The sequence below is a fragment of the Enhydra lutris genome, unplaced genomic scaffold (assembly GCF_002288905.1).
Source record: "Enhydra lutris kenyoni isolate GAN:26980312 unplaced genomic scaffold, ASM228890v2 scaffoldscaffold1, whole genome shotgun sequence".
In the NCBI taxonomy this organism is placed as follows: Eukaryota; Metazoa; Chordata; class Mammalia; order Carnivora; family Mustelidae; genus Enhydra; species Enhydra lutris.
In genome coordinates, this window is record NW_019154085.1 from 43,335,348 (window position 1) to 43,349,484 (window position 14,137).

General features: G+C 44.5%; 1 protein-coding gene across 1 annotated transcript in view; it reads right to left on the bottom strand.

Annotated features, from left to right (window-relative positions):
• The window catches only part of LOC111144845 (ankyrin repeat and SOCS box containing 18), a 61,984-nt gene extending 50,511 nt beyond the window's left edge, over positions 1–11,473 (bottom strand). Inside the window, exons 1-2 of the mRNA XM_022499424.1 lie at positions 11,269–11,473; positions 4,605–4,607 (exon numbers count right to left, since the gene is read on the bottom strand). Coding sequence (XP_022355132.1) covers positions 4,605–4,607; positions 11,269–11,473 — 208 coding nt within the window. The remainder of the gene's footprint in view (positions 1–4,604; positions 4,608–11,268) is intronic.
• Between the last annotated feature and the right edge of the window lie 2,664 nt (positions 11,474–14,137).

Here is a 14,137-nt window from a genome sequence, read left to right on the forward strand (position 1 = left end):
GTCATGGGGATTTAATTACATGATAAAATTGCAGCTCCTGCCTCTTGAGACAAATTGCATGTTAAGACTGATTGTTTTTTATGAATCTCACACTGAGAGCGAAATACTTCTCTCTTGAAGTTGCTTTGATCTGATCGTTATGTCCTGTCACCCTTCATATCCCTTCTAGATACGAGAACTTGGCTAATCCTGCGGTTGAAGAAGGGGGGCTCCCGGTGGGCTTGCTTGGTTGCTTTGCTGCTTGGCATGGAGCAGAGTGGGGCCAGTTTTGTCTGATGGATTTAAAGTTGGCTTCACTCATTTTTTAGTTGGTAAGAAATGAGAACTTTGGGCTTCCAACGGAAAGATAGGAAAAAGGCATTAAAAGAAATGAAAATGACTATTACAGACATATATAATATATAATTTTACTAATTGCAAAGGCAAGTTAAAATAAGATTTTTTAAAAAAGATTTATTTATTTATTTATTTGACGGAGAGAGAGAGATCACAAGCAGGCAGAGAGGCAGGCAGAGAGAGAGGGGGAGAAGCAGACTCCCTGCCAAGCAGAGAGCCCGACGCGGGGCTCGATCCCAGGACCCTGAGATCATGACCTGAGCCGAAGGCAGAGGCTTAATCCACTGAGCCACTCAGGCGCCCCTAAAATAATATTTTTTTAAAAGTCAAATTTTGGAAAGCTTCAACGAAACTGATGCTTCTTAATTTGCAGGTAGAAGGGTACATTTCTGTGCAATTTGGAAATATTCTATGTTGAGCTGATACATATGGGGGATTTTCCAGGTGCTAGCAGCCTAGCAGCCTACAGAGGCAAAGAGTAGAAGCCCTTGCCTGTAGGAAGTGTTGCACTTTGTGGAGAGATAGATGAGGCAACCAGTAACTAGTGAGCAGGATGAGATCATTGCCAATGACAGGTGCAGGTCTGATGGGTAGAATGCAACAAACAGAGCATTATAGTGATGGGAAGTAGGGATGGGTCAGACTTTCTCCACAGGAGGCATCTGAGCAAAGCACAGAGGGGGTTGAGGTACAAGGCTAGCTCATGTCCCTTGGAGGGTGTCTGTTTCCTTTCCTTAACCTATAGTGGGGATGAGCAACTGTACCCTATTATTTTTGGCTGAGCAAGAGGCAAGGTGTAGCCTCAGAGCTGCATTGCATGGGGCCATGAGTGCCTTCTGGAAGGGGGGTCAGGCAGAGGAAGAGTTGTGGGTAGTAAAGAAAAGCAGCATCCAGCAGGCCCAGGGGGTCAGAACATAAGTGAGTGGCAGGGATTAGACCTTTGTTGGACATGGAGAGGGGTCGCCCAGACCCTACTCTTAGGGAGGAGTTGTTACCCTGATGCAACTCCTTCGGGGTTTGTCTCAGCTGTAGAGAGCTGCCTTACTCCAGAATACACCTCTCAAGGCAGCCAGATCCCATGACCACTTAGGTATGTGGAGAGGTCCTGATATCTTGACCCAATGTGGGAAAACTGTGAGAAGGGTCTCCGCTCCAGAGCTCCCCTAGGGTTGGCTACACATGGCACTGTGCCTCCTGTGTCACAGATCAACTTCTCCTCTGCCAGTCTGATTTTCTCCCTCTCTTCACAGGTGTTCATGCCCTGCAAATATCCTGTGAGGCAAACTCCACTCAGCATCAGACTGTGAGCTCCTGAGTTTCTTGGACCACCTGGAAGGATGGAGGGTGGGTGTGTGTTGTTAGAGCGGGTGAAGACAGGAGAGCAGAGAGATGGCCTGCTCAAGAGCCAAGAAGGGTGAAGGGATTGATAGTGTCATTGGGGTATTTTTTTTTAAAGATTTTATTGATTTATTTGACACAGAGAGAGCGAGCGAGTGAGAGAGACAGAGAGCGAGCACCAGCAGGGGGAACAGCAGGCAGGGGAGAAGCAGGCTTCCTGCTGATCAAGGAGCCTGATGTGGGTTTGATCCCAGGCCCCCAGGATCATGACCTGAACCAAAGGCAGGCACTTCATTGGCTGAGCCATCCAGGCTCCCCTAGGGGATGGTTTTAACCAGAGTTCCTAACCACTAGTTAAGCACCTGGGAATTTTTTTTTTTGTCTCAATTTGCCATGGGTTGATTCTTTTTTAAAGTACAATTAAAATTAATTACAAGAAAAAATATAATAGAAAAAAGTCCAGTCTGGCAATCACACACTGTCATATTGTTAAGTTGCTGTCAATATTTTTAAAAGCTTACTGTCAATTTCCATGGCAAACACTTGGCAGAGTGTCATCTGCCTCTCACTGTGCTCTGACTAGAGCTATTTTCCATCACTCACCGGGGTACAGGGCTGGTGAAAGGATGCTGGCAGAAGTGCTTAAGGGTAAGTTAGCTCCTGGCACATCTTTCAGGCCCTTGAACACTTGCTATAAAATTTGAACTAGAAGGTATTGGACAGAGGTCACTAGACTTTTTCTGCAAAGTGCCAGAAAGCAAACATTTTAGGTTTTGTAGGTCGTATGGTCCCTGTGGCAACTTCAGCTCTGCCATGATAGAATGAAAGTAGTCATTGATAATATGTAAATGAATGAGCACAGCCAATCAAACCTTACTTGTAAAAACTGGCAGCCAGGACTAGGACCATAATTTGTTGGCCTTTGCTGTAGGCAGTAGGGAGCCACTGCAGGTTTGTGGGAAGGGGAGAGACAGGCACCTTCAAATAGGAAACAGTCATTGCACTCTTCTCTCTGTGTGCCTTTCCCACTCCTCACTTGAGTGAACCTGCTCTCTCCTCTCAAGGCAAGCTCAACTCAACAACACTCAGCAGAGCATCCAGGTACCCTGGCACACATTTGACATATTTTCCTCACTTATATCTCTCTTCTGGTTTGCTGAACTTCTTGAATCTGTAAATTTATGTCTTTCATCAAACTTGGGAAATGATTGGAATCTATTTCTTAAAATATTTCTTCTGCTCCATTATCTTCCTTCTCTCTTTCTTGGACTCCATTTGGCTATATTGGATCTTCTATATTGTCCCACAGTCTCTGTTCATTTTCTTTTCTATCATTTTACTTGCTGTTCTTCAGGTTGGATACTTTCTGTTGATCTATTTTCAAATTCATAGACCCTCTTCTGTTAAGCCCATTGTTGACTACAACAAAGCCAACTCTAACTTCAAGAGCGGTGGGTGAGTTGTATTGCCTTAAGGACTCAATTAATAGAGAAGGAAGCACCTCCTTGGCCCCAGTCTCTCCACTGCCATCCTTCCTATTAGAAGATCTCATTCCATTGCTGAATGGATCCTCACTGCCTTTCCAAGATAAGTGTAAACCCTCGTCTAGAATTTGTGGTCTCATGTTGTGCTATCTATCCCAACTTACTTGTCTCTACTTTTCTCCCCCTACTCTGATTTACACAGCCTCATTTCCAGGCAGGTCCCTCTTCATTGCATAGGGTGTTGTGCCCCAGCATGCTTCACTTTTTCTCAATCTACTCCCTTTATTTGGATTCCCTTGCTTTTGATCACAGCTTGTTGAGAACATATCCATCTATCAAGGACCAGCCCAAGAGAATTTTAGTGTCCCCCATATGTTATGTGGCCTGTTAATATTTATCATGTACCTACTGTGTGCCAGAATATGGTGAATAGGACAAACCCAGTCCCCGTTCATATCCAGATGCTGAATTCAGTATTGGAAGATAATGGGCAATGAGATGGAGAAGTAGAACCAAGCTACAGGTAGTCATTTGCCACTTCCAATTAGTGCCTTAGGAATGTTTTTCCTGAACAGAGCTCACCATTGCAGGAACCGCCATCCTCCTGGGAAGGAGAAAAGCCTCTTTGCTATCATCCTCATTTCTTTTTGTTCTTTCAAAACTCTCCAGTGTGCTTGGGAGTGATGCTAATAGAAGTATGTCATCAGCATACATTATTTCTTTATTAGCCTGTTTCTCAATTTTGATTCTGAAAATATCCTGATTTAGTCTAATTGCAATTTCACTGTGTTCCACAGGCAGTGACAATTCATACTGGGGGAGCTGAGACATGACCCTGTAGGATTTTTCTTCCTGCCCCATATGCTCTGAAGCTGGACCATTAGCTCTAAGGCATGCATCTCATCTCATCACAGTGACTCAACCTGCTTCTGGGGAAGAAGAGAGCCTAGGGTGTGTATCTGGTTGAAAGCAAAGAGATATCTTTATTCTAGGTGGTGGGAGATATTTTTCTGTATCTAAAGCAAAGGCTAGAGCCATTTTATTCCTAAATAATTTAACTATATTCAAAGATAATCTGATGTTATTGTAGGAAAGTGTATTTCTAATAAATTCCACTTGATCTGGGTGAATCAATTCAGGCAGCGCATAATTGAGTCTGTTAGCAAGGACTTTAGCAAGAATTTTGCAATCAGTGTTAATTAAGAAGATGGGACAATAATTTGTGCATAATTCCGGATCTTTTCCTGGCTTGTGAATCAAAGTAATAAGAGCAATGCTCCGGCTGGTGGTGGGATAGTGTCATTAGGTGCTGATTTATAAGTACTTAGAAAGGTTTAATTTCATTTTGCTTCGAGCAGGGTCTCCCTGCCCCCACATCGTCTGCTTAGGGTGTGCAGCCGAGATGGTGGAATGCTTCCCTCTCTATCCTTCCCTGTCACCGCTGACCTCCTGCTTTCCATTTCTGTTTTATTTGGCAGCCAAGGACCCCATTTATTCATCCATGTTTTTTCTTAATACTCTTACTTGAATTATTTGAAGCCAGAGACTCCATGCTATTGATGTGTGTGGGCATGAGTATATATGTATGTAAGGTAAAGTAAAAGGGCTGTATGCAGCTTCAGTGGGGGAAATTTGTTCATGGATCTTCCTGAAAAATGTGTCTGGGTGGGTACGTATCAAGAGCCTTTGACTAAAACTCAGGAAACATACCTTGTTTATACACTGCTGCTAACTGGCTGTTGACCAATGGAGTAACAAATGTGAGCCTCAGTGTCTCCATCTGTAAAATGCAGCTGTAAGATGGGTGAACTACAGGTATCATGGAATTCTGGGAAGAGTGTTGGATTTATACTTTCCACCAGCTGTGAGGCCTCGGGTGTGTAACATACCCTCTTAGAGCCCCGTTTTCCTCAGCTGGGTAAGCAGGAAAGACAATAGCCCTTGGGAAATACGGACTTAATGAAGGTCCTTGATACCGTGAGTCCTCTCTCTTTGCCTCCACTTAGGGTTGGTTCCAGTTCTAACATGTTCTGGTTTGGGGATGTATTCTCCCTAAAGATTAGAACAGGTTGGACTTGTGCCAAGCCGCTGCTTATTTGGTGCATTCAAGTTCATAAATCAGTCTCCCACCACGCTCCAGGAGAAACCTTCTTTCTCCCATTGTTGTGGAGTTAGCCATTCCTTTGCATGTGGGGTGGGGTCTACAAAGGGCTCTGTTTGGATGCTCCAGGCTTCCAAAGGCAACGGGGTTTTGTTAATGGCCTCCACAAACACAAGTCATTGGTCTCAAAACCTTAGCACAATTTATAAAGACCCTGAGAGATGAGCCAACCAACCCCATGTTTTTAAAGTGAGGATATTAAGGTTCAGAGAGATGGACTGACAAGTTCAAGGCCATGGAGGCAGTGGTAGAACCAAGGCAAGAACTGGGTCATCTCACTGTTAGTTTCTTGCTATCCCCAGCACACCATTCTCAGAGCCACCAGCAACATACATGCTTCTGTCATTACTTCAGATATGACTCCTACAAGGGAGGGGCTGTGCTCATTTCACTGACATTTGACTGTTGGGTTTGTCCTGGGTGATGTTCTCCTCCATGCACAGGGAAGGGGTGGCAGATGTGGCCCAAAGTGATGGTGGACTCAGTGTCAAACCTACAGGGGTGCTGGCTGGGTGAGAATTTGCATTGCACAAACAGACCCCATTTTGACGTGTATGCATATGCCTATCAAACATTCCCCACAATCACTCCCCAAGTGTATACATGCTGCTGGGTGCGATCTCTTAATAAAAACCCAATTAGTATTTCTTTAACTTGCCTCCAGATGCTTAAATACCATTACCCCGAACACAACATAATGTCTCTAGTTTTCTGTTTCAATCAAGAATTCAAGTAGCATCTTGACTTGTATATAATATATCAGCAGCAAAATCATGGAATGCTGACATCCTTAATAATAGCAATTAGTAATCAGTTGTTTCTTAAGTAGTTTGATTACACCAGTTACCAAATTGTACAGTAGATGCATTTGGGGGCAAGAAGGGTCTCGCCACCCCTCCCCCAGCCATCCTTTCTCCCTTTCCATCTTCTTGGTGGTTAGTGAACTGATAGGCATTGAAAGATGTGAGGACAAATGATGCAATCGTCACTAATATTAAAATATTATCCAAAAGTAGAATTAAATATTTCTTTACAGAAAGTCTAACCCCAGTAGTATCCATAGGAAGGCAATCCGTCATGTCAGCAAAAGAGCTTAGACTATCTGTGCTAGGCAGCACACACAGACTTTGAGCTCCTTCTCAGAGCAAAGACCCTGTGCTAGGCTCTGGGTACCAATATGTGTTCAGTAAGGTTCTCACCTTCAAGGAGTTGTTTTTAAGTTTTAAATATCTGGTGGGTATAGCAATTAGCCCAGCAAGGCCATGTGTTTCCATAACTAATGGAGACTGAGGCCATTGTGTCTTTATGGAGGAGGAGAGTCTGTGGGCCAGGTGAACAGGGATGGTCCTCTAGTGGAGGCCATCCACTGAGCAGGCTCTGGAAGGAAGGTGTGGCCTAGGTGAGCAAAGGAGGTCCTCACGTGCCTCAGAATTTGGGTGCAGCCCTGGTGGGGAGGTTCCTATTGGAATGGGGTGGATGGCATAGATGGGGGAGTTGATTATTGGATAGCTGTGTGCTTGGTCCTGTTCACCTTCTCTCTCTCTCTCTCTCTCTCTCTCTCTCTCTCTCTCTCTCTTACGCACACACACACACACAGAGGTGGGGGGAATGCCCCATTCCTGGTCCATCCCAGTCCATCCTTGCAGGGGACATGTGAATAGTGTCTTTAGGGAAATCCCAGCCAATGACCTTTCCCCTGCCTGTCTGCCAACTGTGTACAGAGGACACATGCTGCACTTTGTCCCATGATCTGTTAGGGCTAAAATTTCAAGTTCCTCTGACCTCAGCCCTCATCAAGGGGGGGCATCTACACCTGGGGAAACTTCTCCAGAAAAAGCTCCTCCCACCATTTTCTCAGCTGGTGCCTCCTTTTCTCATGCTTTTATTGTGATGCTGACATGATGCATTGGAATAAATTATTATTGTTGTTTTGTGTTCCCTTTGGTTGAATAGTAAGTTCCTAGTGCAATGAACATGGGGAGTTCACTGACAGATAAGGTCCTTGTGTGTTCATAGTGAAAAGCACAGGAGAGAGAATGGTTACTTTTCTTTTTCTTATTTTTGCAGATCGTCATCTTTGGAACTAGACTCAAAAACCTGTAACCAGGGTTGTTCTTGGGATGGAAACTTTCCTCCTCTCCCCTAAATGCATTTGCCAACATGCATCTTGGCTCCTGCCTCTCCTGACCTGAGTGGGCATTCCAGGTGCTGGTCCTCGCTGGCCCAGCCCCATATCCCATCTTCCTATTTCTCCCCTGGAGGAGAATAAGTTCTTCACAGTATCCATTTCCAGTATGGGCTGTATTTCAGCATATTGCCATAAGTTCTGACCACTCTTCAAGCATTCTAAAGACCTCACATGTATATTTAAATCCAAACAGCTCTTGTTTCTGACAAAGATAGTCCTCAAGTACTCAAAGTTGCCTTGAGAAAGAGCTCATTTGCTCTCACACTCAGCAAAAAGGAACTCATGCTTCACTGCAGGCTGTGACAATGAATCTTTGGGATCATTGCCCCAGAGAAGCACAGAGATGATGGGACCTCAACATTGATCCAAGTCAGCGTTTCCCAAGAAGCACCTACAAACTACCAATTCCCCTGGTGACAAAACCACACCAAGCCTTTAATATACCATTGTGCCAAACTCCAAGCGTATGATTCTGCAGGAAGCATCTCCCAAGTTCATTCCATCATGGACCTCTGTTTGGGAAGCCCTCATTGAATCTCATGTCACTGGCCCAGAAAGGGAAAGAGACTTTCCTAAGGTCACACAGCTCATTGGTGGCAGAGCCCAAGTTCCCTTCTTGAATATCCCGCTCCATGGCGGGAGCTTCTCCAGACCCCTGGTGACCGCTCGGGGCTGATGTGCCTGGGCTGTGAGCCTGGGAGTCATCCCTCATATCACTCTTGTTTATGTTCTCCACTCTCCCTGTTGCCAGGCACACAGTAGGGGCTCAGCACACTGTCACAATTAGGTCCCTCTGTTTTTGGTCTCCATTGGTAGCACCAGCCTCTACTTGTCACCAAGACCTTCCCATGGACCCACCCATGCAGTTCTCATCTTTATCACTGACCTTTGTGTTTATCCTGCTCTCTTGGTTGAGACCCTTGTCATCTCTCACCTATAAACTGTCTTCAGTCACCTTCTAATTAGGCTCTCCTTCCCTTTCTTGTTTCCTTCAAATACTGTTTTCACATCATGCCCGGAGCAGCATGCCCAGAACACAAGACTGAGCACACTGCACGCTCTGCCTTGGATTCAAGGCCAGTCCTCTTTCCCTATAATAGAGTCACTGGTAACAAGATGTGCCTTAATCATTCAGGGTATGATCACCCTGAAATGAAAACAACCCTGAAGCAACCCAAGCCCTTAAAACATGTCATCAGCAACGAATTGTTCTTGCCTTTCTAAATGGTGCACTTCAGCAGGGAGAAGTATATACATATATGATTTAGGATGTAATGGGTTCATTGTGGGAAGGAACAAAACTCTCTTAAAACAAATGTCACTGCTTTCAAGTGTCCAGCAGAGTTGTGGTGGTTGGGGGACAGTGAAGATGGGGCAGGGCAATTAGTAATGTGAAAAGAATGATATTTTAAATTGCGGATTCCAAATACACACATCCCCAACCAGCATTGATGGCTTTGTAAAAGGGGATGTCGAGGGGGGACTTGCTTTTAAGCATAGCAGAAAACAGAGGGCATGACCATGGGATGTAACAAATGTAGGCGGGGTTCAGGGATGGCAACCAGGCGTGGCATAGACAAAGGGGGAACCCTCATCCCTGTGTCTGAAGGGGCAAGATGGGAGGTGAGAGCTGTCAGCCAGGAGCTGAGCTTTTGGCACAAGGATAAAGCCATTTGCTGCATCCAACAGGGGTCAGAGTGCATGAGGCAGGTGATGCAGTTCAGAAGGTCAGCTTCATAGATGGGCACAGGGCAGACAGGGTGAGGTAGGGAGGGTGGCAAACGCAAAACATAGAGCTCAGTGCTCCAGGAGAAATTGCAGTTTATGATGACCGAGTTCCCTCCTCACACGCCAGGGCAATCTCTTGCACTGGGCAGCGTCCCAGGTACTGGCTTGATGAGACCACAGTGCCTGTCTACGTGAAGCTAAGATCAGAACAGAGGCGTGTTGTTCTTTGGGCTTGTGGCTCCTGGACCCTTACCCTGATCATGGCCACAGATACTAGGAAAACCAAGGAAAAGAAGAAGCAGGAGATGTTTTCTCCCTATAGCCTAATGCAGCTCGCTTAACTCCCCAGTGAAAGGCAGCCAAGGGGGTACACCCATGCCATGAGGGAGCAGAGCGATTGTCACCCCCATCCAGACTGATCTGGATCTCCCTCTTCATCACATGAAAGCCCCACTGGCTAGCACCAATGTCCCGTGAACACTCCTTTTTGATATATTTTCTGCTCGTGGGAGCATGTGTGTATGTGTGAATGTGAGTGTGTGTGTGTGTGTGTGTGTGTGTGCAGGTGTACATGTGTGTACATGCAGGCATGTATGACAGGACTCAGTCTAGTGGGTTGACAAGAGCCTTCTGTACACCTTGTAGGGGCCAAGCACCTCTGACAAGCTAGAACACAGCCCTCATATGTGCAGCATAAGGAATAGCATGGAGGACATTAGGAGAATGAAGGGAATACTGAAGTGGGGGAATCAGAGGGGAGACAAACCATGAGAGACTGTGGACTCTGAGAAACAAACTGAGGGTTTTTTGGGGGAGAGGGGTGGAATGATGGGTGAGCCCGGTGGTGGGTATTAAGGAGGGCACAGATTGCATGGAGCACTGGGTGTTATATGCAAACAATGAATTATGGAACACTACATCAAAAACTAATGATGTACTGTATGGTGACTAACATAACACAATAAAAAAAGAAAGGAAATCTTGCACCAGGGCAAATAGTTCCATTTTTTATACAAAGAAGTTCTGCAAAATGACAAAAAAAAAAAAAAAAAAAAAAAAAAAAAAGAAATGGGAAGAGATTGCCTCCCTGAATAGACACATCCCATGTGTACAGGTCTACAAAGAAAAAGAAAGCCCTGTGGCTAAGACTTTGTCCTGACCTGTACCAGAAGGATGGGTGGGCAGGCAGAGGACAAGGACCAGTGCACGCTTTTTCAGTTGCTGGCTCAAGGATAAATATTCACCACCAGCAATGTTCAGGATGTGGTGAGACACACGTTCTCACTGTCAGAGGAAATGGAAACCCTTTTAGAAAGCAGTTTGTTAACTTTTCTGTCCTTGTTTTCTTGTCCTTGTAATTCTGCTCCTAGGAATTTATTTTAAGACTATAACTTGATGTGTTACAGGTAAACAATGAATCATGGAACACTACATCAAACTCTAATGATGTATGGGACTAACATAACACAATAAAAAAATAAATTATTAAAAAAAGGATATTACCTGAATAGGAAAAAAAAAACCACCATACGAAGGCTGATAAAGATGCTAATTATGGCATTAATTATGGTAGTAAAAATGTAAACAAATATTCCTTTCTTGTTGGCATTCGGTTTAAGTATTTTGTGATTAATCACCTCAATAGGTGATTGAAATTAAGAACACTATGTAGCGTCATGGAAAATACTTTAGATATATTAACTCAACAGAGCAGAACACAAAATTAACATCGCGGACATGGCTATAAGGGAGGGGGGAAATCTACACATGCAGAAAAAGTGGAGAAATGGAAACAGGTGTGTGGGAGGACGGGGGCCCCAGGAGTGCTTGTCCTCTATTTAAATTGTTTGTAGCAGGTACCAGGGGTTGCATAGCAACACACATGGTGCATGCAGCCAAGTGTGTACGTATATAAACAAGAACCAGACAGGCAAGCCTCCAGCATGTGCCATTTTCACCCATTCACCCTTCCACCTCCAGGAACAGCCCACCCCTCATGATGGGGAATTCGGTGTCAGACACACGCTGGTTACCTACGAGCGCGCCAACGGGCAGCTGAGCCGCGGGGTCCTTCATCCAGTCATCATTGTCCAGTTCTATCACGGCGTCCACGTGCCCCACTTCTGTGCAGATCAAGTGGCTCACCCTCTCCTCATCCCTGGCGTCCAGGGCAGACTTTAATCTCCTCACTAAATCTGAGTGGAGCGGGTAATCCGGAAGGCGATCAGAGTTGGACATCGTCATGCTGTTTGTGCATGGACCAAACTTCTCAACTGAGTCCAAAGGTAGCAGCTGTGGCGCGCAGGGCACTGTGGGCGTTGCTTTAAATAGAACAAACCCGGCTCGCCTTTCAGCTGCTGGGGAGGGCCATTGGCTGGCAGCCCTTTTCTTCACAGGGCCACGGGAATCAAGCTTCCTAAAGGTCTCCGGTTAAGATTATTCTAGGGATGGGGCAGTAGACATGTTGGTAAGTGGAGGAAGAAGATAAGGGGACAACATTTTAAAAGAGAACTCTCATAGGTACTGTTGTGCAATGCCCTCTTTCAGCAAAAGTGAGATTTTTTCGTGAAACTGATTGAAAGGGGAAGTATTACCCAGTGGTCCACTTTCCTTCTTTCCCTGAACATTGACATGATGTGTGGAGATGTGGCAACCATATTATAGCCATGAGGTGAGAGTCAAGAGTGAAGGATCAACATACTGAGGAGAATGGAATAGAAGGAGGGGAAGAGATGGCTTCTCAATGACATTTCTGGACCTTTGCTTTAGCTCTGGGCCGCCAACCACCAGACTTCCCATCTTTATTCCTTAAGCACTGTTCACGAGTTTTTGTTGACTTGCACCTCATAGTGTTTCTGGTTGATGTATTCAGTCTACCTTTAAAATCATGGCAATGTCCTGGTTTAATCTAGAGATGCAGCACAAGAATGTCATAAATAATGTGGATGATCTCCCCAAGCCTTCCGATCTCTGGCCCTTGAACTCTTGCCTTCCATGATAAAATCCCACTGTATGTTGCTTGGACAGCAGCCAACCCCAGAGTCTTTGAAGAAGGAGCAGTGGCATGGTGGGCTGGGGTCATCAATGAGCAAGTGGCCAATACCCCTTAATGGACTGCCTTCCAGTGTCACAGGAACTGAAAATAGACCTTGCTGGAGACATTCTGGGAATCTTGGAAATGGGTTTAAAATATTTTTTTTAATTAAAGACTTTTGTTTATTCATTTGACAGAGAGAGATCGCAAGTAGGCAGAGAGGCAGGCAGAGAGAGAAGGGGAAGTAGGCTCCCTGCTGAGCAGAGTCTGATGCGGGGCTCGATCCCAGGACCCTGAGATCACGACCTGAACCAAAAGCAGAGGCTTAACACACTGAGCCACCAGGTGCCCTGGAAATGGGTTTTTGAGATCTTAACTCAATGGATCAGTCTTCAGTTCAGATGTCTGACCAACTTGTCTAGAGGGTAGTTGCCCTCTGATTCTTCCTTTGGCCAAAGAATTATGAATTTTGACAGGAGAGATTTTTGAACCTGAATTTCCAGGTCCAAATGCTTGGCAGTATCAAATGTCTTACGTTTAGAAAGAAACATAACAACACAAGCACCATTTGTGTAAATGCAAAGAGAGGGAGGGTAGTGGCCAAAGGAAAATTATTGGAATTTGGTAAGGTAATTTGAAGAAAAAACCCGAGAATTATTGAGATTGCTATCAAACTTCAAATCAGAAGGGAGGTAAAGATGAAGCACTTGTTAGGCAGATAATAAGATGACAAAGCCTCAAAATATGGCACTCACTGATCTTAATTACCAAGCTATCTGCTGGGTGTTTAATCAGTAGCACATATACTATGCTAATTATTCTGGCTAATTTTGTTATAATGTAATTCTTTATCAACCCTGCTATGTATAAATTAGGAATTGAAATGTAACTAACACAAATTATATTTAAGGCAACATGAATTTCTTTATTTCAGTGTGAAATCTTTTAATCTCTATTTCTTCATCTTTTCTTTTTTTGATTAGCCCATGTGAACCACCCCCTCTACTGTCCACCCTGCCTCAGTGCCCAACAACCTGACTATTATTTGAAGAGAAAGGAGAGCCCAGCACGAACACTCCCCCCAACTTCTTGGAAATCTTATATATGACTATCTCCTTCAGTGATTGTCCTTGAAAGGTACAGAACGTATTTAAGCAATCAACGGTAGACAGATACTGGCTTTCTCTGAATGAGATAAAGGTTGTATCACTGTTCTACCTTAATGTTTAAATAATCATCAGAGGGTACCATAATTCACATATTTTCAGTGATATATTGTATGTGACTTATGTCAATTTGTTTACAAACGTGTTTAGTTGAGAACTAATAACACAGATCCTCACAGAAAAGCACAAACATTATCTAGAGGTTTTTTTTTTTTAATGTCATTTGAGCTTGCATCCAAATTAGGTCAGGCTGGTACAGAAGTTGGTGGAGCTGTGCAGAGCCCACTGGCATGCCTTCAGACACTGCCAGACACAGAGGTTTTAAAAAAAAAAAAAAGAATCAGTATTTTTGGTTTTGAATTATTTTGGAGCAAAATAACAATGCTTATTGAATAAAAGGGTACAGTGTGGTTCTAATTTAGTTTCAGCACCATCAGTGAGAGTCAGTTGCCAGCAGAGGGTCATGGTGTGGGAGAAATGGCCAGTCCGAAATACTCAGATCCCATTGTAACCTCAGGGTAAGGGACAAGCACTGGGCATATCCAGATTAACTCGAAGTGACCATGAAGTGAATCCACTTCTGATTTCTTCTTTGAGCCTGAAATGCCTCTGCTATTTCCTGAGGTTCTAGAGAACTACTCCTTTGACTTATAGGTTCCCACTAGGAGGCCCCAGTGGCTCATACTTCACCTTTGAATCCAG